Consider the following 24,972-nt stretch of genomic DNA (forward strand, 5'->3'; position numbering starts at 1 on the left):
GGGGTCCAGCACCTACCTGATTCTCCCAGTTCACCTGCATGTTGAAATCTCCCATAACGACTGCATTACCTTTAGCACATGCCAATGTTAACTCCCTAATCAACTTGTACCCAATATCCACGCTACTGTTTGGGGGCCTGTACACAACACCCATTAGGGTCTTTTTACCCTTGCTGTTCCTCAGCTCAATCCACACAGACTCTACTTCCCCTGTTCCTAAGTCACCTCTTGCTAAGGACTGTATCTCATTCCTTACCAACAGGGCCACCCCACCCCCTCTTCCCATATTTCTGTCTCTACGATAGCACGTATACCCTGGTACACTCAATTTCCAGGCCTGATCCCCTTGCAGCCATGTCTCCGTTATCCCAACAATATCGTAGTTCCCCATTTCCATCTGAGCTTCAAGCTCATCTGTCTTATTTCTGACACTACGTGCATTCAAGTATAGAATTCTTAGCCCATTCCTCCTCTCTTTGCTTAAAAGACTGTCTACTGTACCTAACCCAGCTCCTTGAACTTCCATCGGGCTAATTGCACCCTGAATTTTGATGATCTTCTCAAGATTACCCAAACCTTCTACACATTTAATCCCATGCTCCTTCTGACCAACCCTCTGGATCTGGATCCCTGCCCCCTGCACATCTAGTTTAAACCCCCCCGAGCAGCACTGGCAAACACTCCTGCAAGAATGCTAGTACCCCTCCGGTTCAGATGTAGACCGTCCCTTCGAAACAGATCCCAATGTCCCTGGAACAAAGACCAATTATCCAAAAACCTGAACCCTTCCTTCCTGCACCATGCTCTCAGCCTCGTATTAATGTGCATAATCATTCTATTATGTGCATAATCATAATCAAAAAAGAGTACTATATTGACATAACCTGAAAGGCTGCTCAGCAAGGAAGAAGCCACTGCTCCAAAACCATGATAAAAAGGCCAGACTACAGTTTGCAAGTGCACATGGGGACAAAGATCTTACTACTTGGAGAACTGTCCTCTGGTCTGATGAAACAAAAATTGAACTGTTTGGCTATAATGATCATCGTTATGTTTAGAGGAAAAAAGGTGAGGCTTGCAAGCCGAAGAACACCATCCCAACTGTGAAGCGTGGGGGGGGGCGTCATGAATCCCGTGACAAGTTGAAGAGGACAATCAAAAAATGGAACATACCTGGAATCTGGTTTACTATAAATTAAGACTATATTTATTTCTATTATGAATTAATATCATTAAAACCAGATAATATGATACAGGTTATAAATTATTATATATATATCTCCGCAAATGTGTGTGTGGATACAAAAAAAAAGTCCCAGAAGTAGATATCAGTCTTACGGTGTCAGGTAAGTTTAAGCAGTTCAATTCACTTTGTGTTGCATCGAGTTGAATTAATGGAGAGAAAGAGAGAATTAATTGAGTCGTTGTTTAAATTGGCAGCTTTAGCTGTTCTTGCTTCCGAAGTCTTTAGAGTCACTTCATGTGAACCCCACACAAGACACAGACGGACAGAGCCCCTTCTAGGGAACGGTCTACTAACCAACAGCACGGGTTCACCACCAGCAGACCCCCCCCCCCCACAAGCAAAAAAGCTCTTAACCACACTGGTAATCACAGGTCAAAATTAATTGGTCCGTGGCCTCCACCCTTGTGGTGGTCTTAAACTCCACCAGTGGTTTCTCGGGTCGCTTCCGCACTTCTCCCGTGTCATGCCTCCTCTGCCATTATCAGACCAATGCCTCAACTTTTATATTCCATCCGGAATTCCAACCGTCCATTAGCTCAACTGCTCTGAGCTGTTACCATGGCGACTTCCCAACTCGTGTCTCAGCTGGCACCATACTCTCTCTCTCTCTCAAGGTTACAATTAAAAGTGTTATCAGAACCAAGTCAGAGTGATCTCTCTTTTAATTGCATCCTTGTTCATTAGACTGCTGAATTTTCTAGCAGTTTCTCACCTGCCTGACAGGTGGCAGAATCATGTTGTGGGGGTGCTTTGCTGCAGGAGGGACTGGTGCACTTCACAAAATAAATGGCATCATGAGGAAGGAAAATTATGTGGATATATTGAAGCAACATCTCAAGACATCCGCCAGGAAGTTAAAGCTCGGTTGCAAAATGGGTCTTCCAAATGGACAATGACCCCAAGCATACCTCCAAAGTTGTGGCAAAATTGCTTAAGGACAACAAAGTCAAGGTATTGAAGTGGCCATCACAAAGCCCTGACCTCAATCCAATAGAAAATTTGTGGGCAGAACTGAAAAAGCGTGTGCAAGCAAGAAGGCCTAAACCTGACTCAGTTACACCAGTTCCTTCTGGAGAAATGAAACAAAATTCCAGCAGCTTATTGTGAGAAGCTTGTGGAAGGCTACCCAAAACGTTTGACCCAAGTTAAGCAATTTAAAGGCAATGCTACCAAATACTAACAAAGTGTATGTAAACTTCTAACCCACTGGGAATGTGATGAAAGAAATAAAAGCTGAAATAAATCATTCTCTCTACTATTCTGACATTTCACATTCTTAAAATAGTGATCCTAACTGACCTAAGACTGGGAATGTTCTCTAGGATTAAATGTCAGGAACTGTGAAAAACTGAGTTTAAATGTATTTGGCTAAAGTGTATGTAAACTTCTGACTTCAACAGTATATATTCAATATTGATACTCTTTTCAGGTGAGATTATACTCATGATAGCGGTTTTACCCATGGATACTGAGGGAAAGAAAATATGTCCAATCACAAACAAGAGAAAATCTGCAGATGCTGGAAAACCAAGCAACACGTACAAAATGCTCAGGAACTCAGCAAGCCAGGCAGTGTCTATGGAAGAGAGTATAGTCAACGTTTCAGGCCGAGACCTTTAATCAGGACTGGAGGGGGAAAAAAAATGAGGAATCACAGAGTTAGAAGGTGCGGGAGGGGAGGAAAAAAACACAAGGTGTTAGGTGAAATTGGTTGGGGGAGAGGTGAAGTAAAGAGCTGGGAAGTTGATTAGTGAAATAGATACAGGGCTGGAGAATGGGGAATCTGATAGGTGAGGACAGAAGACCATGAAAGAATGAAAATGGGAAGGAGCACCAGAGGGATGTGATGGGCAAGTAAGGAGATAAGGTGAGAGAGGGAAATAGCAATGGAGAATGGTGAATGAGGTGGTGGGGAGGGAGCATTGTCGGAGTTTGAGAAATCGATGATCATGCCATCAGCCATCAGGTTGGAGGTTACCCAGACGGAATACAAGGCGTTGCTCCTCCAACTTGACAGACGCGGAGGCCATGGACTGACATGTCAGAATGTCAGCACTGGCTTGCACTAGTTCAAACTAATATGGCAGGGGAATGGGAACCAGTATGATAGAGCTGACAATGAGCTTGCAGGTTTACAAGTAGATGATGGATGTAAGGAAGTGCGAGCCAATGATTGGGTACAAATGCAGATAGTGCAAAGAGTTAAATTATATCACAAAGGCAAATTCAAAAGGATGAAGAATGAGGATTGAAGGTGCTGAATGTAAATGGACGTAGCATTTGGAATAAAATGAACGAATTCGTGGCGCAATTAGAGATTGGTCAGTATGATGTTGCTGCAAGAAAATCATCATTAGAAGCCTAATATCAAAGGATATACTTTGTATCAAAAAGGCCAGGCAGGAAGGCAGGGGTGATGGCCTGGCTCTGTTGGTAAGAGATGGAATTACATCTTTAGAAAGAGGTGACATAAGGTCAGAGAACGTTGAATCTTTGTGGGTGGAGTTAGAAACTGCAAGGATAAAAAATACTATTATGGGAATAATACATAGACCTCCAAATAGTAGCCAGGATGTGGGGTTGAGATTACAAAGGGAGCTGGAAAAAGCATGTAATAAGGGTCATGACACAATAGTAATGGGGACTTCAATATGCAAGGGGATTGGGAAAATCAGATTGGTATCAGATCATAAGAGAAGGAATTTGTTGAATACTTATGAGGTGGTTTTTTTAGAGCAGCTTGTGCTTCAGCCTACCCAGAGAAAGGTTATCTTAAATTGGGGGTTGTGTAATAATCCAGATTTTACGAGGGAGGTAAAGGAACACTTAGGAAACAGTGATCGCAACATTCATATTGCAAGTTGAGAGGAGGAAGCACAACTCACATGTATCAGTATCACAATGGAATAAAGGGAATTACAGAGATGTAAGAGAGGAGCTTGCCCAGGTGGATTGGAGGGGGATATTGGCCGGGATGACAGCAGAGAAGAGGTGGCAGAGGTTTCTGGGAATAGTTCACAAGACGCAGGATAGATATGTCCCACAGAGGAAGAAGTTCTTAAATGGCAGGGATAGGCAACCGTGGCTGACAAAGGAATAAAAGCCAAGGAAAGGGTATATAATGTAAAAAAAGTGAGTGGGAAGTCAGATGATTGGGAAGTTTTCAAATTCCAACGAAAAAAGCCTTAAGAAGGAGAAAAGACTATATGTGAGGGCAAACAAGCCAATAATATAAAGCAGGATACTAAAAGTTTTCTCAGTTATATAAAGAGTAAGAGAGAGGTGAGTGTCAAAATTGGACCACTGGAAAATGATGCTGGTGAGTTAGTAATGGGGGTCAAAGAAATGACAGATGAATTTACACAAGTCTTTACTGTGGAAGACACCAGCAGTGTGCCAGAGGTCCGTAGGTGTCAGGGAGCAGGAGTGAGTGACATTGCTATTACAAAGGAAAAAGTGCTACACAAACTCAAAGGTCTTAAGGTGGATAAGTCACCTGGGCCAGATGGACTACATCCCAGAGTCTTGAGAGAAGATGCTGAAGAGATAACGGATGCACTGGTCATGATCTTTCAAGAATCACTTCATGCTGGGTTGGTTCCAGAGGACTGGAAAATTGCAAATGTCACTCCACTCTTGAAGGAGAGAGGAAGACAAAAGAAAGGAAATTATAGGGCAGTTAGCCTAACCTCAGTGGTTGGAAAAGTGTTGGGAGTCCAATATTAAGGGTGAGGTTTCAGGTTACTTGGAAACTAATGGTAAAATAAGTGAAAGTCAGCATGATTCCTGTAAAGGGAAATCTTGCCTGACAAATCTGTTAAGAGTTCTTCGAATTAACCTGCACAAGGACTCCCAAATCCCTCTGCATCTGCTATTTCAGAACTTACTCCCTATTTTAAAAGTAGCCTACATCTTTAATCTTTCTGCCACAGTGCGTGACCATATAGTGTATTCCATCTGTCTCTTCTCATCTTAAAATCCACAGGACAACATAGACCTCACTCCCCCAAGTACTCTCCTCAGTTACTACGTCTGAATACTATGGACCTCGATATTCTATAATTTCATTTGACCAGACATGACTGCACGAGAAGACCAGAAAGCAGCACACAGAGGTAAATTACTCAAGACTGAAGGCTAGGTGTTTTTAAAGGCTGTAGGGGGAAGGCAGGAGAATACGGTTGTGAAGGATAATAAATCCGCCATGATGGAACAGTGGAGCAGACCCAATGGGCCTATGCCCATGGTTTAATGTTTGGGAGAATGGAGGGGGACGGTTTCACTGAAACTTATCGAATATTGAATTTTGAAAGGCCCAAATAGAGTGGAAGTGGAGAGAAGGTTATCTTATAGTGGGGGAGTATAGAACCAGAGTGCACAGCCTCAGAACAGAGGGACGTCCTTTTAGCCAGAGGGTGTTGAATTTGTGGAATCCATTGTCTTGGACAGCTATGGAGGCCAAATCATTAGGTACATTTAAAGTGGAGCTTGATAGGTTCCTGATTAGCCAGGTGTCAAATGTTACAGGGACAAGGCGGGAGAATGGGGTTGAGGGGGATAATAAATCAGCCATGATGGAATGGAGTGCAACTAGATGGGCTACGTAGCCTAACTCTGCTCCTAATTCAAGGTCTTACATAAGAACATAAGCAGGAGCAGGAGGAGGCCATCTCTCCTGTCAAGCCTATTCCGCCATTCAATAAGATCATGGCTGATCTGGCCATGGACTCATCTCCGCCTACCTGCCTTTTTCCCCCATAATTCTTAATTCCCCTACTATGCAAAGATCTATCCAACCTTGTTTTAAATATATTTACAGAGGTAGCCTTCACTGCTTCATTGGGCAGAGAATTCCACAGATTCACCACCTCTGGGAAAAACAGTTCCTCCTCATCTCCATCCTAAATCTACTCCCCTGCATCTTGAGGCTAGGTCTCCTAGTTCTAGTCTAACCTACCAGTGGAAACAACTTTACTGCCTCTGTCTTATCTATCCCTTTCATAATTTCATGCTTCTACCAGATCTCCCCTCATTCTTCTGAATTCCAGTGAGCACAGTCCCAGGAGACTCAATCTCTCCTCATAGTCTAACCTCCTCATCTCTGGAATCAACCTGGAGAACCTTCTCTGCACTGCCTCCAACCAGTATATCCTTCCTCAAGCAAGGAGACCAGAAATGGACGCAGTACTCCAGGTGCAGCCTCACTAGTACCCTATACAATTACAGCATAACCTCCCTGCTCTTAAATTCAATCCCTCTAGCAATGAAGGCCAATATTCCATTTGCCTTCTTGAAAGCCTGCTGCACCTGAAAACCAGCCTTATGTGATTCATGCAAAAGCACTCCCAATTCCTTTGCACATCAGCATGCTGCAGTATTTTTACCATTTAAGTAACAATCTGCTCTTTCATTTTTCCTTCCAAATGGATGACCTCGCATTTATCAACATTGTACTTCATCTGCCAGACCCTTGCCCACTTACTTAACCTATCTATATCTCTTTGCAGACTCTCCGTATCTTCTGCACTATTTGCTTTTCCACTCAATTTAGTGTCATCAGCAAACTTATATACAATACACTCGGTGCCCTCTTCCAGATTGTTAATGTATATCGTGAACAGCTGTGGATCCAGCGGCACACTGCTCACCACTGATTGCCAACCACAGTAATACCCATGCATCCCAACTCTCTGCTTTCTATTAGTTAACTGATCCTCTAACCTTGCTAATACATCACCCCCAACTCTATGCATCCTTATCTTATGGATTAAGCTTTTACATGGCACCTTATCGAACACCTTCTGGAAATCCAAGTAAATAATATCCATCTGTACCCCCCACCATCCACTGCGTTTGTTATATCCTCAAAGAGCTCCAGAAAGTCTGTCAAATGCTCTTGCTGAATCCAAGCTGCATCTCCCTGATGGATCCTTTTCTTTCCAGATGCCTTGCTATTTCATCTTTAATAATAGCTTCAAGTATTTTCCCAACTAGATGTTAAACTAACTGGCCTACAGTTACTTGCCCTTGCTTACATCCTTTTTTGAACAGTGGTGTGACATTTGCCACCTTCCAATCTGCCATGATCTGCCCAGAGTGCAGAGAATTTTGGTAAATCATCACCAAGCCTTGACTATAACTTCTGCCATTTCTTTCAGTACCCTGGGATGCATTCCATCAGGACCTGGGGACTTAGCTATCTTCAGGCCCATAAATTTGCTCAACTCTACCTCTTTATGGTCTAATGTTCTTCTGCAACATTTCAATAACGCCCTTCTTCCACAGTTCCTGCTCATGTGAATACAAAGGACAGAAATAATTAAAAAAAATACTTTCTGAAAAGATTTCTTAGTCTTTTATGTTTAGTAAACTATAAGCTGCAGGTGGAAATTAAGCATTTCACATGTTAATAATGAAGTGAAATTCATGAATATAAAGGGAATAGAGGGATATGGATGATATGAAGAAGAGGAACATTTAGTAAAAACATAAGAGATTCTGCAGATGTTGGAAATCCAGAGCAACACACATAAAATGCTGGAGGAACTCAGCAAATCAGGTAGCAACCATGATAGGAACTAAGCAGTCAATGTTTCAGGCAAAGATCTTTCACTAGACATTTAGTACAAACTGGCATCAAGAACAACACAACATTGTGGGCCAAATAGCCTAACTACTGCTGTATTATTTTATGATCTATATAAACTAAGATCTGATCTTTTCCCCTCTGCTTTCCTGGGTGTAAAATTTCTACAAGTTTTTCCCTAACTGCTCATCCTCTTTTGAGCTCCTAGAACCCTGTATGTTAAATTCTCCTGTCTGTGTAACATGAAAATTGTTCTAGTTTCTGAGCACAAAACTGTTTCATCATAGCCATCAGGACACAGATTAATTTTCCACCAGTTACCTACCTTCCACTTCAGTCTTCCATACAGGAAGCAGTTGGGAAAATGAAGCTTACCCCGATACACTTCCGATGCCTGTAATGATGCCTCCCGCAGGCACCTCCTCATCCCCGTACAGCTGGTAACCCGCAAACTGGGAAAACTCCAGGAAAGGTGACCTGGCAAACCAAACAAGTTTAACACAAAAGTAATTCTATGGTACTTTTCACTGGTAACACCCTGCCTGGATAATATGCTTCCTGTAGGAGCCTGCCCTACAATGCGACACAATGGTTATTACAAACACAGTAGTGAGCATCTTTTAGAGTAACTCATTGATGCAGTGTTACACAGGCTTGTTCAGGTATGGGTACACTTCTACACTGCACCTCCATTACTAAATAAGCACATACCTCAATGATTTAAGACTCCTTTGTTTCAGTGAAAGACCAAAATTATGATGGAATTAGAAGTCCAATGCACACCAAATCTTTATTTTCATTCACTGCATCAATATATTCTCAGGGCAAAAACAATACAGGTATTCTTTCTGAAAGTGTGAAACTTGAATCACAACAAAACTTGATAGAAGAAATATTTAAATAATGGTTTTATTTACGGGCATATTAATGTTAAATTTGAACATAATGGTAATTTGAAGGTAAAAAGAAGATCCATGGCAATGTGAACAATATTGGGGACTGGTGACAAACATCAGCCTCCCTTCCCTGAGAAACTTTAAGAAAGCTTTTGTATATTTATAACTATCAAAGAATATTCTGATTACCTATTCTAGTCATGTCTCCAAGCATTGGTTATTTGAAAAAAGTACTAACTCATGAGAAGAAGCTAAATTTTGCTGAGTTTTCAATAATAAACTGATTATCCTCAACTGTATTTGTCTTGAGGCTTTTCATTGTACAAGTATCTTTGCATTCTTCTGTACATGACTGATACTCAATTCTTATGTCAAATAAACATCTAATGCATCATGAGATTGCCATGAATTACAATTTTACATACATATTTTTAATAAAATTGAGCAGCTATATTCCTAAACAACAAACCTGAGAAGGAAACAGAAAATTCTTCATATATTATCTGCACCATAAATCTGTTTATTAATTCATAGAAATTTAGATCTGCTTTTAAAAGAAATGAAAGTACTTGTTTTATGTTGTGCCTAATGAGAAACAGGTAATCTAAAAGTATTTTACAGAAGGTGTTCAGCTAGAACAATGCATTTAATTGCTTATGTAAATATTAAATTAGATTACTTCTATTTGACTTGCTCAAGACTGAGACAAAGGGGAAGTCTCATGACAGATCCCACAATTGTAAGAATCTGTGAATACATATTGTCCTTCAGAGAAGAAACCATTCACTCACCCCGGATCTAACAATTGGTCAATACGTTCTCTAGGAAGCAACTTTCCTCGGGACATGTGCCTCTGCCGAGCCTTTTCTCCTCCCCCTGTATCATAAATAAAAGGTTAATGTAACAAACGTAACTTGACATACAAGTCAAAATGAATACAGTGGATTCCGGTTCACTGGGCCACTCATTGGGACAACTTTTAAAGAACAAACACTAATCAAGAAAATAGCTGGGATTCCCTTCACTTATTTGGGACAATACATTGCTTAATTGGGACAGGTGTTTGTATGGTGGTTAGACACTACCACATGCTTAGAGCGAACAGTTTTTAAATAGCATCAGTGCTGTGCGTTTGTGTTCAAAAAGCAGTGATTTTTGTCACTGATAGTGACCAAGAAGTAAGTAGTAAGAAATTCAGAAATGTTTTGCGCACTGCAGTTTCAAACATTTAGGCTTGGAGATGCCAGAAATCGCTGGGAGTGAAAAATCAAACAATTTTAGTACTTTAGCAAGTTAGGGACTACAAAGAACTTGAAGGTATCCACAGTCATCTTGAATATTACAATGAAAATGTAGATTTGGAGGATGCAACTGTTGAAAGCATTGCATGAAGGCAGTCCATTATCTGCAATAGATGCTTACACTGATTTTGTTCATTTACAGTCAATCAAATGAACATAGCACGAATTCCTCTGTTGATAACTGTTAGGAACTAAAACACAGTTTTATAATACTGAAGTGTTCTAGTTGTATTAAATTTCACTTAAATACATAATTTGTTACTCAGTTTGCTTTTTTTTATACATTTTAACTATTTCTATGAAACCTCAGCTAATAAGGGCAGCCTCTTAAATCAGCCAAAATGTATTTTTCTGGTGTCGCAATTAACCAGAATCCATTGTATTTTCATCTTGCAAATGACCAAAAACAGCTATTGTAAAATTTTCAACAAAATAGCCCAGTGGGAACAGAAGTCCTTCAAAAATAAAAAAAATACTCTGAAGTGTCCACTGTAAAGTTCTGTTCACAAACCACAAATGAGAACACAGAATGCAACTCAAAATCATATCAACCCAGTGACAGACTCATGCCTGTCTCTAAGTGAACATCCCTTAATATGGGTTCAATCATCTGAGCTCGAAAGCTAGATCAATAAATACTGGAAGCAACATAAAATCACCTTTCAGTGACATAAAACCTGACTTGCTCAGGGGAATTGTCCAGACTTAACCATGTTGGAGGAATGCTCCAGAACTAACACAGTACAGAGAACAGTCACATGTCACTCACCCACTCAGACAGTAATACAGAGAACTGTCACATCACTTGTCCACACAGACAGCAGTACAGGGAACAGTCACATGTCACTCGTCCACACAGACAGCAATACAGGGAACAGTCACACGTCACTCGTCCACACAGACAGTAATACAGGGAACAGTCACACGTCACTCATCCACAGAGACAGTAATACAGAGAACTGTCACATCACTTGTCTACACAGACAGCAGTACAGGGAACAGTCACACGTCACTTGTCCACACAGACAGCAGTACAGGGAACAGTCACACATCACTCGTCCACACAGACAGCAGTATAGGGAACAGTTATGTCACTCGTCCACACAGACAGCAATACAGGGAACAGTCACACGTCACTCGTCCACACAGACAGTAATACAGGGAACAGTCACACGTCACTCATCCACAGAGACAGTAATACAGAGAACTGTCACATCACTTGTCCACACAGACAGCAGTACAGGGAACAGTCACACGTCACTTGTCCACACAGACACCAGTACAGGGAAGTCACACGTCACTCGTCCACACAGGCAGTAGTAGAGAAGACAGACACCACTCATCCACAGCTCTCAGTAGAACACAATGCTTGGTCTCACCACCCTGCTTTACCCACAAAGCCCTGCAATTATTTTTATAAAAGGCTAGGAAGCCCTTTATGTTACATTCCACCATCTTTACACACAGCAAGCTCCAAATCACAGTCTCAGCTACAAATAGCTAGGCCAAAAAAAATCACAGGGTGATGTCATGAAGATGGCAATGTAGTGTACCGCTTTACAGAGCCAGCAGCCTGGGGTTATTTCCACCTTTGTCTGTAAGGAGTTTGTACATACCCTCTATAACCGCATGGGTTCCCAATTCTTTCTACAGTCCAAAGATGTCTGACTTAGGGTTAGTACATTCTGGGCGCACTATGCTACCACCAGAAGCGTGATGACATTTGGAGACTGCCCCCAACCCATCCTCAGACTGTGTTGATCATTGACACAAACAACACATTTCATTCTATGTATCATCAGTTCAATGTAAATATGACAAATAAAGCTAATCTTTCTCTGAATTTCAATAGTTTTCACTAAATATGTGGAAACTCATTGAATAGCAACAGTTTTACTTTACAATTTTGAAAACTTACCCAATCTGATTTTCTCTGTTCGTTCATTCAATTCTGCCACTAATATCTTCATTCTTTCATGATTTTCCTTGAATGTAAACAGAGATCTGAGGATAAGCTTGGAAAGTTTATTTTCACACAATGCCTTTTACAGTAATTCATATGTATAACGCGTATTTTTAACTTGGACAAGGTGAGGTGACAAACAATTGCATTCCACAGCAAAGATTGCCATTGCTGATAAGTTCATACAGTAACTCATAGGGCACCATGGCAGCCTGGCCATCAGCATGACACGACTACAGCTCATGCCATCAGAGTCCTGCGTTCAATTCCAGCGCCATCTGTAAGGAGGGTGTACGTTCTCCCCTTGAGCTTCTTCTGGGTGCTCCAGTTTTCTCCCACAGTCCAAGGATGTAGCAGTCAGTATGTTAATTGGTTATGGAAATTGCCAGTGATGAGGTTGGGATTAAATGGGTGGGTTGCTGGGTGGCACGGCTCACTGGGCCTGTTCCTCACTATCGCTAATAAATAAATACCCAAAGATTCAGCATCAATGGACTGGAGAGGTGCTCTGTTATGGAATGCACCTGAAAATGAAAGGTCCTTCTTATAGTTTTTGCCTGGCCTGTAGGTGTGTTTTTCCACATTCATTCACACTCACAAGACTGACACTACTGAGAGGCCAATCAAGAAGTACAAGGTGACAGGTGAATCCGGAAAAGGGGTTGGGTGAAGAGCTGGGAAGTTGATTGGTGAAAGAGATTAAGGGCCGGAGAAGAGGAATCTAATAAGAGCAGGTAGAAGGAAAAGGAGAGGTGATGGGCAGGTAAGGAGATGAGGTGAGAGAGGAAACAGGAATAGGGAATGGTGAAGGGGTCAATTGCCAGAAGTTCAAGAAATTGATGTTTATGCCATCAGGTTGGAGTCTATCCAGCTGAATATAAGGTGTTCCTCCTCCAACCTGAGTGTGGCCTCATTGCGGCAGTAGAGGAGGCATTGAACTGACATGTTGTAATGGAAATAAGAAGTAGACGAAGTGTGTGACCATTTTCTCTGGTGGATGGACTGTAGGTGCTCAGGAAAGCAGTTTGCCAATCTACATCTGGTCTCACCAATATACAAAAAGCAACACGGGGGCAACAGATACAGTAGCTGACCCAAGCACACTCACAGCTGAAGTGCCACCTCACCTGGAATGACAGTTTGCATGCAGCTGCAACTTCTAATAATCAGTGTTAAGCAGTTGGAGCTGGTCCTGGATAAACTCCAGATCATTCAGGAGGTTGATGTCAGGGATAAGTTTAGGTACAGAGGATATGTCAGGGGTAAGTTTTTTTTACGCAGAGTGGTGAGTGTGTGGAATGGGCTGCGGGCAACGGCGGTGGAGTCGGATACAATATGGTCTTTTAAGAGACCTCTGGATAGGTACATGGAGCTTAGAAAAATAGAGGGTTATGGGTAACCTCAGGTAATTTCTAAGTAGGTACATGTTCGGCAGAGCATTGTGGGCCAAAGGGTCTGTGTTGTGCTTCAGGTTTTCCATGTTTCTATGTTGAGTGGTGATAAATAGGACATATAAAGAGGTAGGCACATTTTTCAAGTGCAAGTGACAGGAAACTGGATGACAGTCAGGAAGGGAAAAGGGGTTAGGGATCAGAGTACCCCTGTGGCCATTCCCCTCAACAACAGGTATATCACTTCGGATAATGTTGGGGCAGGGTTGACCTAAAAGAGGAAATACACAATAGTCAGGTCTCTGGCACTGAGTCAGCCTCTGCGAATCGGAAGGGAAAGGGGGAGAACAGGCATGCTGTGGTGAGAGAGGATTGGTTAGTTAGGGGAGTGGACAGAAGGCTCTGTAGGTGAGAACAAGATTCCCAGATGCTGTGTTGCCTCCTGGGTGTCAGAGTCCAGGACATCTTGGATCAAGTCCTCAGCATACTTAGGTGGGAGAGTGAAAAGCCAGACGTCGTGGTCCATGTAGGTACCAATGACCTGGGTAAATGAGTGAAGAGGTCATAGGAATTTCAGGGAGTTATGGGTGCTAAATTAAAGGGCAAGACCTCCAGGGTTGTGATCTTAGGACGTACCAGTGAAGCCAGAACTAGGAAAATTACACAGTTCAATACATGGCTATGTCGTTAGTGTAGGAAGGAGGGCATAAGATTTTTGGATCATTGAGCTCTCTTCCAGTGAAGGCAGGACTTGTACAGTAGGGTTGAATCTGTGGTGAGATGTTGGCATTGATTTCAATGTGAACAGATTATAAAAGCAAGGTTGTAATGTTAAGATTTTATGAAGCATTGATGAGGCCTCACTTGGAGTATTGGGAGCAGTTTTGGACTCCTTATTTTAGAATGGATATGCTGAAAATGGAGGTTCACAAAAATGATTCCAGCATTGAATGGCTTGTCATATGAAAACACTTTATGGTTTGGGACTCTATTCACTAGAATGCAGAAGAATGAGGAGTGACCTCATTCATACCTATCGAATGGTGAAAGGCCTTGATAGAGTGCACGTGGAGAGGATGTTTCCTATGATGGATGTGTCTAAGACCAAAGGATACAGCCTCAGAATAGTGGGACATTCTTTTAGAATGGAAATGAGGAGGAAATTATTTAATTAGAGAAAGTGTTGAATCCATGGAATTCTTTGCGTAAGGCAGCTGTGGAAGCCAAATCTCTGTATATCTAAGGTAGTAGCTAATAGACATTTGATGGATCAGGGCATGAAAGGATATGGAGAGAAGGCAGCAGATTGGGGCTAATATGAAAACTGGATCAGTCATGATGAAATGGCAGACTTGATGGGCCAAATTTGTCAATCTGGCTCTCTATCAGAGGACTTTAGTTTCAGACCCAGGGAATAATTGTTAAATACAGTTTACTTAAAAGTACATACTATTTATTAGCAACCTTGCATTGCTCAGTTGAACCACAGAGCATGGGAAAATCTGCAGGTCAAGGGAGCCCCCGAGTACTGCATGGGGATGTTGTTATACATTCGTTATCACATACACACTCTGATTGTTGCTAGCCATCCTTGGCAGCTTTCCCATGCAACAAGCACTTCTTTGTTTATTGGTTAACTTTGCAACATTATTAGCCAAGCTGCAAGTAAGTCAGTTAGGTTTTAGTGCTTTTAATTCTGCATATACTTCCTCAGATTCTCCTCCTATATATTATGATCTAATGATTTGGGACCCTGAATCGTAGTGAGGCACTTGTTCTGCTTGCAAGGATAATTGCCAGGAGGGAAACCAGTGAGGAGGGACAAATGGACAAGGGAGTCGCGTCGGGAGTGATCCCTATGGAAAGCAGAAATTGTGGGGGAGGAAAAGATGTGGGATCCAATTGGAGATAGCAGAAGTTAAGGAGAATTATGTGCAGGGCACGAAGGCTGGTGGGGTGGTAGCTGAGGGCTAGAGGAACCCTATCCTTGGTGGGGTGACAGGAGGATGGGGTGAGGGCAGATATGTGCAAAATGGAAGGGATGTGGGTGAGGGTGAAAGAGGAGGATAAAGAAAGAAGTGATTGTTTACTCCTTTCCATAGGTTCTGCCTGGCCTGCTGAGTTCCTCCAGCATTTTGTGTCTGTTGCATTATGTGACTGATTTAGATACAAAACTTGGGAGTGTTGGTGAGAAGGGGAAGGAATGATAGGAAGAAGGGTCGTCACAGATCACAGCTGGAATGTACACCACTACCAAATCGATTCCAGAAATCCTCCGAGGCCAGAGAAATGGCTGGCACTTAACTGCAATATATCCCAGGTCTGGTGAGCAGAAGTGGGACAACACTAATACATTTGTGCATCAACAGGAATTGATCATGAAGCATATACCTCCACCTCTGCTTTTGAGACTCGACAGTCCTAACCTAACGGTGTATAGTGAACCCGTCAATTTGAATCACTGCGTCCAGTATGGAAAGGGTTAACCAGAATTCTGTGAAATAAAGGATGAACACAGTTCTAATGTCCCTCTATTACAGCACCCTTGCTCTGAGATCTTCGATTTTATTTACTAGAAACTGTATACAAGTTTCCTCCGCTATCCGAAGGTAGAATGCTCCTATGAACCTGACTGTAAGCCAAATTGTCGTAAAGTGAAGAAGCAATTACCATTAATTTATATGGGAAAAATTTTTGAGCATTCCCAGACCCAAAAAAATAACTTACCCAATCATACCAAATAAAATAAAAAACCTAAAATAACACTAACATATAGTAAAAGCAGGAATGATATAAGTATACAGCCTATATAAAGTAGGAATATTGTATGTATGGTGTAGTTTCACTTATCAAATCGGGAAGATAGCGAGCCAAATTCAATTTGGAGAAAAAAAATCAGCACGTACACGCATATGTACATATATGTGTACGCACATACACATATGTGCACACAACTGCCCGCACAACTTTTTTTATCGTAAAAGCCAAAATCCTCTTCGGTTAGCGAAAACAGGTACTAATGTAGGTCTTTCGTAACAGTGAGCTATCGTAAAGCAAACGTTCGAAAAACAGGGGCCACCTGTACTTGCCAGCAAGACAGTTGGTAATGGGAGACAAAACCCTGCTTTTTTTAAAAAATGCAGCTGTATCCCTGACCTGCAGCCATGTTTACTATGAGTAAGTATGGCCACAAATGGCATTGTTTCTGTCGGTTTTAAGTAGCGATAGTTTATTCAATCACATTAAGACATCTTTATTAACTGTACAGACCATATAACCATATAACAATTACAGCACGGAAACAGGCCATCTCGGCCCTTCTAGTCCGTGCCGAACGCTTACTCTCACCTAGTCCCACTGACCCGCACTCAGCTCATAACACTCCATTCCTTTCCTGTCCATATACCTATCCAATTTTTTTTAAAAGACAAAATTGAACCTGCCTCTACCACTTCTACTGGAAGCTCATTCCACACAGCTACCACTCTGAGTAAAGAAGTTCCCCTCATGTTACCCCTAAACTTTTGCCCCTTAACTCTCAACTCATGTCCTCTTGTTTGAATCTCCCCTACTCTCAATGGAAAAAGCCTATCCATGTCAACTCTATCTATCCCCCTCATAATTTTAAATATCTCTATCAAGTCCCCCCTCAACCTTCTACGCTCCAAAGAATAACGACCTAACTTGTTCAACCTTTCTCTGTAACTTAGGTGCTGAAACCCAGGTAACATTCTCGTAAATCTTCTCTGTACTCTCTAATTTGTTGACATCTTTCCTATAATTTGGTGACCATGGAAGGATTTGTGATTCTCAGCTCAAGCTTTTCAGTAAGCTCAAGTCATCACTACAATCACCAAGATCCTTTTCCATAGTGAATACTGAAGTACCTCTTCTATTTCCTCCGGTTCAATACACACTTTCCCACTGTCACACTTGATAGGTCCTATACTTTCACGTCTTATCCTCTTGCTCTTCACATACTTGCAGAATGCCTTGAGGTTTTCCTTAATTCTGCCCGCCAAGGCCTTCTCATGGCCCATTCTGGCTCTCCTAATTTCCTTCTTAAGCTTCTTCCTAGTAGCCTTATAATCTTCTAGATCTCTAACATTACCTAGCTCTCTGAACCTTTTGTAAGCTTTTCTTGTCTTCTTGACTAGATTTATTACAGCCTTTGTACACCATGGTTCCTGTACCTACCATAACTTCCCTGTCTCATCGGAACATACCTATACAGCATAATATCCCCGAATATTTGCCACATTTCTTCCGTACTTTTCCCTGAGAACATGTTTCCAATTTAAGCCTCCAATTTCCTGCCTGATAGCCTCATAATTCCCCCTACTCCAAGTAATCGCTTTCCTAACTTGTCTATTGCTATCTCTCTCCAACGCTATTGTAAAGGAGAAAGAATTATGATCACTATCTCCAAAATGCTCTCCCACTGAGAGATCTGACACCTGAGCAGATTCATTTCCCAATACCAAATCAAGTACAGCCTCTCCTCTTGTAGGCTTATCTACGTACTGTGTCAAGAAAGCTTCCTGAACACACCTAACAACCTCCACCCCATCTAAACCTCTTACTCTAGGGAGATGCCAATCGATATTTCGGAAATTAGAATCTCCCAACAAAAATGGGATTTATGGGAGTGGTATCAGGAATGAAAACTTGTACTTGTGCAGAGACTGTATAATTTTAGGTTCAATCCCCTCAGATCCAGGGCACTTTTCCAAAATTGGCAATCAGTCAGAAATCAGAGGATACTCACTTCACCTCTTTGGTGCAATGAGAAAGAGTAACCAGCAGAATCAGACAGCTAGTGGAGCAGATGTTCCACACGTCCAGACTCAAGTTCAGTTCTGATAATGCATTATTGGCTGTGTGGAGTTTGTACATTCGCCTAGTAAATGTGTGGGTTTCCCACGTCCATAAAGGGTGCTGTGAACTGACCTCAATGTTTAGGACTTGGGCTGAGCCGGTAGGAATGTGGGGGCAGAATATTATACAGAAAAAATATTGGGAGAATGGAATTACTCTTTGTGCCAGCAGAGAATCGACAGCCTCTTTTCACATCATATGTAAATATGGAAATTATTTAAAGCAATAAGCTATCCTGCATTAGAGATAAGGGGTAACTTGATAGAGGTATACAAATCATGAAATGCGTAGACAGGGTGAAAGCACATTAGTTTTCCTAGGGACGGGTGCTAAAAACTAGAGGACATAGATTTCAAGTTGGGGCCAGAGATTTTAAAGGGATTATCAGGAAGAATTTCTTCATGCAGAGTGTGGGCGTATTTGGAATGAGCTGCCTGAAATAGTGGATGAGAAAGACACACCAGCAACATTTAAAAATCATCAGATAAGTTGGAGGATAGGAGAGCATTAGAGTGTCATGGGGATGTTAGAGGGCCATTCGAGAGCCGTTTAAAAGCCATTTAGATAAGTACGTGGATAGGAGAATCTTAGGCTACATCCACACTAGACTGGATAAATCCGTAACCAAATCTTTTCTCTTCGTCTTGACCCTCCATCCACACTGAAATGGCGTTTTCCTCCCCCGAAAACGGAGCTTTTCTATAACGCTCTCCAAAGTGTGTAAATCTGAAAACACCAGTTGGGCGGTGTAGTGTGCACGGGGTAACTGGAGCCTTTTAAAAACACTGTCATTGGTTATATCATCCAATTTGTGCAGGTAGTCCTTAACCAGATATTCTGACCACTCTACCATGAGGTAGTTCTTTATAGCGGTTGAGGATATTACTGCATTTGGTTTGGCACGACTCCCAGTCCACTTTCTCCACTACTTTGCCGACTTTGTAGTCGTTTGTAACTTGCAGAAGCAGCTCGACTTCACTGTATGTCCAAACGAAGAAGTTCAGCCTGCTTTTTCCAGTGGAGGATTTCTTTGTATTCCTCAAAGACAGTGTTGAAAACTTTCTTTCACTGTCGTTGTAGGTACTCTAGTTTTTGACCAATGGAAATAGCACAACGCCACTGCAGAAATGGAAATAGTATACCGTTTCCTCTTCGCTTGTTTTCCACAGATGTGTCCTGCACATGCTCAGTAGGAGGAGATTCGCCCAAACACCTGTTTTAATGTGGACGGAGGTATTTTCAAAAACGCCTGGTGTGGACGCCTATTGTGTTTACACGAAACCAGCGTTTTCAAAATTATCCAGTCTATTGTGGACGTTGCCTTAGAAGGCCATAGATCGATTACAGGGACATTTAAAAGCCACTTAAATAAGTACATGGATAGGAGAGTGTTAAGAGGGCTAAGGGCCAAACAGGATGAGACTGCCATGACACATGGAAAACAGATTCAACAGGGAGGCGGGTGGGGGAAAGGAAATGGCAGGGTGATCTCACCAAAGAGGCAGCACAGGACAGATAGGTTCAATGGCCTCTTTCTATAAGACCCCATTCTGGGAGAAGAGCTATATTGTAATAGAGGGCTACAGGACAGAAACAGGCCCTTCAGCTCATACGGTGCATGCCAGACCCTGCCTAGCCCTATCAACCCACATCTGGACCTCCAACCCCTACCATCCATGTATCTAACCAAACCTCTCTTAAACGTTGAAAACAAGCTCACATGCATCACTCATTCCACACTCTCACCACCCTCTGATTGAAGAAGCTTTCCCTCATGTTCCCCTTAAATTTTTCACCTTTCACCTTTAACCCATGATCGCTAGTTATAGTCCCAATTAACTTCAGTGGAAAAAGCCTGCTTGCATTTGCCCTATCTATACCCCTCATAATTTTGCATATCTCCATCAAATCTCCTCTCAGTCTTCCACGTTCCAAGGAATGAAGCTATAACCTATTCAGTCTTTCAATATAACACAGGTCCTCTAGGCCCGGCAACATCCTTGTAAATTTTCTCTGTTCTCTTTCAAACGTATTTACATCTTTCCTGTAGGACCGAAATTGCACACAGAATTTCTTTAGGGTGTTAATAAATATAGAAAATTATTTTTTGTAAATCCTTGTAAATTTTCTCCATACTCTTTCAGTCTTATTATAAGTAGGTGAGCAGAACTGGACACAGTTCTCCAAATGTGGTCTCACTAACATCTTATACCGTTGATTGTTAAACAGTTTAGAGACAGATATTTCAATGATCCCAAAGGAAATTACAGTGTCACAGTACCATTGCAAGTGCACAGATATACAAATATTAGAAGAGAAATCAAAATAAAAAATAAGTTACTTCAAACGGCCATCACTTTGGTGGCTATAGGTTGACTCATTATAGAGTCTAATGGCCAAAGGTATGAGTGACCTTATATAGTGCTCTTTGGAGCAGCGCAGTTGTCTTAGTCTATTACTGAAAATGCTCCTCTGCTCAGCCAAGGTGGCATGCAGAAGGTGAGAAACATTGTCCAGAATTGCCAGGATTTTCCACAGGGTCCTTTGTTGTACCACAGCCTCTAGTGTACAGGTGTTCCCCCTTTTACAAAGGTAGAGTGTTCCTATTAAACATTTCTTAAGCCGAAATGGCGTAAAGTGAAGAATTTTTATATGGGAAAAATTTTCATAAAAGCGAAAATCCTCTTTGTAATGCGAAAAACAGATTACTAATGTAGGTCTTTTGTAAAAGCGAAGAGGCGTAAAGCGGGGGACACCTGTATACAGTTTGACTCCTATAACAGAGCCCAGACTTCCTAATCAGTTTATTGAGCCTGTTGGCATCATCTGTGTTGATGCCATTGTGCCAGCACACTACTGCATAGGAGATTGTACTGGTGACAAAGGACTGGTATAACATGTGAAAGAGAGGCCTGCATACTCCAAAGGACCTCAGTCTCCTCAAGAAGTAGAGGCAACTCTGGCCCTCCTTGTACACAGCCACTGTGTTGGTTCTCCATTCAAATCTGTCATCCATGTGCACATCCATAGAACATTACAGCACAGAAACAGGCCTTTTGGCCCTTCTTTGGCTGTGCCAAACCATTTTTCTGCATAGTCCAACTGACCTGCACCTGGCCCATATCCCTCCATACCCCTCTCATTCATGTACCTGTCCAAGTTTTTTTTAAATGTTAAAAGTGAGCCTGCATTTGCAACTTCATCTGGCAGCTCATTCCACACTCCCACCACTCTCTGTGTGAAGAAGCCTCCCCTAATGTTCCCTTTAAACTTTTCCCCCCTTCACCTTTAACCTATGTCCTCTGGGTTATTTCTCCTCTAGCCTCAGTGGAAAAAGTCTGCTTGCATTCACTCTATCTATACCCATCATAATTTTATTTACCTCTATCAAGTCTCCCCTCATTCTTCTACGCTCCAGGGAATAAAGTCCAAACCTATTCAACCTTTCTCGGTAACTCAGTTTCTCAAGTCCCGGCAACGTCCTTGTAAACCTTCTCTGTACTCTTTCAACCTTATTAATATCCTTCCTGTAACTCGGTGACCAAAACTGCACACAATACTGCAAATTCGATCTCACTTCAAATTCAATGCTTTATACAACCTCACCATAACATTCCAACTCTTAAACTCAAATACTTTGATTTATAAAGGCCAATGTACCAAAAGCTCTCTTTACTACCCTATCTACCTGTGACGCCACTTTTGGGGAATTTTGTATCTGTATTCCCAGATCCCTCTGTTCTACTGCACTCCTCAGTGCCCTACCATTTATCTTGTATGTTCTACCTTGGTTTTTCCTTCCAAAGTGCAATACCTTACACTTGTCTGTAGTAAACTCCATTTGCCATTTTCAGTCCATTTTTCCAGCTGGTCCAGATCCCTCTGCAAGCTTTGAAAATCATCCTTATTGTCCACTACATCTCCAATCTTTGTATCATCAGCAAATTTGCTGATCCTATTTACATTATCATCCAGATCATTGATATAGATGACAAATATCAATGGACCCACCACTGATCCCTGTGGCACACCACTAGTCAAGGCCTCCACTCAGAGAAGCAATCCTCCACTACCACACTCTCACTTCTTCCATTGAGCCAAAGTCTAATCCAATTTACTACCTCAGCACGTATACCTAGTGACTGAATCTTCCTAACTAACCTCCCATGCAGGACCTTGTCAAAGGCCTTACTGAAGTCTACGTAGACCACATCCGCTGATTTCACTTCATCCACTTTCCTTGTAACCTCCTCGAAAAACTATAATAGGTTTGTTAAACATGACCTACCACGCACAAAGCCGTATTGACTCTCCCTAATAAGTCCTTGTCTATCGAAATACTTGTAGATCCTATCTCTTAGTACTCCTTCCAATAATTTACCTACCACCAACGTCAAACTTACTGGCCTATAATTTCACGGATTACTTTTAGAGCTTTTTTTAAACAACGGAACAACATGAGCTATCCTCCAATCCTCTGGCATCTCACCCGTAGATACCAACATTTTAAATACATCTGCCAGGGCCCTGCAATTTCAACGCTAGTCTCCTTCAAGGTCCGAGGGAATACCCTGTCAGGTCCTGGGGATTCATCTACTCTGATTTGCTTCAAGATAGCAAGCACCTCCTTCTCTTCAATCTCTATAGGTTCCATGACCTCACTACTTGTTTGCCTTATTTCCATTGACTCCATGCCAGTTTCCTTAGTAAATACAGATGCAAAAAACCCATTTAAGATCTCCCTCATTTCTTTTGGTTCCATACGTAGCCAACCACTCTGATCTTCAAGAGGACCAATTTTATCCCTTACTATCCTTTTGCTCTTAATATACCTGTAGAAGCTCTTTGGATTATCCTTCACCTTGACTGCCAAAGCTACCTCATGTCTTCTTTTAGCCCTCCTGATTTCTTTCTTAAGTATCTTTTTGCACTTTTTATACTCCTCAAGTGCCTTTTTTGCTCCCTGTTTCCTATACATGTCATACGTCTCTCTCTTCTTCTTTATCAGAGTTCCAATATCCCTCGAGAACCAAGGTTCCTTATCCTTATTCACTTTGCTTTTAATCCCGACAGGAACATACGAACTCTGCACTCTCAAAATTTCTCCTTTGAAGACCTCCCACTTACCAACGACATCCTTGCCAGAGAACAACCTGTCCTAACCAACGCATATTAGATCCTTTCTCATTTCTTCAAATTTGGCTTTTTTCCAGTTTAGAACCTCAACCTGAGGACCAGATCTATCTTTATCCATGATCAAGTTAAAACTAATGGTGTTGTGATCACCAGAACCAGTGTTCCCCTACACACACTTTCGTAACCTGTCCTAACTCCTTCCCTAATAAGAGATCTAATATTGCATCCTCTCTCGTTGATACCTCTATAAATAGATTTAGAAAACTTTCCTGGACACATTTTACAAACTCTAACCCATCTAGACCTTGAACAGTATGGGAGTCCCAATCAATATGTGGAAAATTAAAATCCCCTACTATCACAACTTTATGTTTCCTGCAGTTGTCTGCTATCTCTCTGCAGATTTGCTCCTCCAATTCTCACTGACTATTGGGTGGCCTATAATACAACCCCACTAATATGGTCATACCTTTCCTGTTTCTCAGCTCCACCTATATGGCCTCGGTAGACAAGCCCTCTAATCTACCCTCCCTGAGCACTGCTGTAACATTTTCCCTGACTAGCAATGCTACCCCACACCCTTCATCCCTCTGCCTCCATCACGTCTGAAATATCGGAACCCTGTAACGTTAAGCTGCCAGTCCTGCCACTCCTGTAGCCAAGTTTCACTAATAGCTACAAAGTCATAACTCCACATGTCAATCCACGCCCTCAGCACGTCAGCCTTTCCCACAGTACTCCTCGCATTGAAATAGACACACCTCAGAAGATTACCACCACACACAACCCTTCTATTTGTGACTTCGCATGAAACTTTAAAATAATTTATTTTCACCCCCGCTCCACTATCTACTCTGACACTTTGGTTTCCATCCCCCTGCAAATCTAGTTTAAACCACCCCCCCAACAGCACTAACAATCCTCCCTGCAAGGGTATTGGTCCCCCTGTGGTTCAGGTGTAACCCGTCTCTCTTGTACAGGTCCCACCTGCCCCAGAAGAGGTCCCAATGATCCTGAAATCTGAAACCCTGTTCCCTACACCAGTTCCTCAGCCACATGTTCATCCTCCAGAGCATCCTATTCTTACCCTCACTGGCATGTGGCACAGGTAGCAATCCTGAGATTACCACCCTCGAGGTCCTGATTTTTAACGTCCTACCAAGCTTGCTATACTCATTCTTAAGGACCTCCTCACTTTTTCTTCCTACGTCATTGGTACTTGTAGGTCCTCACCATCAATAGTAACAGGGAGCAGAGCAGGCTTAGTTTTCCTAAAGTCCATCACCATCTCCCTTGTCTTAATGAAGTTGAGCTGCAGTTCATTCAGCTTGCTCCACTGGACAAAGTCCTCCACCAGGGCCCTGTGTTCATCTTCCAGTACTCTCTTAATACATCCAACTATTACTGAGCCATCAGAGAATTTCTGCAGATAACATGACTCAGTGTTGTACCTAAAGTCTGAGGTATACAGGGTAAACAGGAAGGGAGCCAATACAAACAAGAGAAAATCTGCAGATGCTGGAAATCCAAGCAACACACATAATATGCTGGATAAACTCAGCAAGTCAGGCAGCA

General features: G+C 42.0%; 1 protein-coding gene across 2 annotated transcripts in view; it reads right to left on the minus strand.

Annotated features, from left to right (window-relative positions):
- The window catches only part of mccc2 (methylcrotonyl-CoA carboxylase subunit 2), a 181,417-nt gene that overhangs the window by 154,675 nt on the left and 1,770 nt on the right, over positions 1-24,972 (minus strand). For both annotated transcript variants that reach the window (XM_059969286.1, XM_059969287.1), the window contains exons 2-4: positions 11,948-12,014; positions 9,520-9,604; positions 8,208-8,309 (exon numbers count right to left, since the gene is read on the minus strand). In XM_059969286.1, the coding sequence (XP_059825269.1) occupies positions 8,208-8,309; positions 9,520-9,604; positions 11,948-12,014 (254 nt within the window). The remainder of the gene's footprint in view (positions 1-8,207; positions 8,310-9,519; positions 9,605-11,947; positions 12,015-24,972) is intronic.

The sequence above is a fragment of the Hypanus sabinus genome, chromosome 5 (assembly GCF_030144855.1).
Source record: "Hypanus sabinus isolate sHypSab1 chromosome 5, sHypSab1.hap1, whole genome shotgun sequence".
NCBI classification, from domain to species: domain Eukaryota; kingdom Metazoa; phylum Chordata; class Chondrichthyes; order Myliobatiformes; family Dasyatidae; genus Hypanus; species Hypanus sabinus.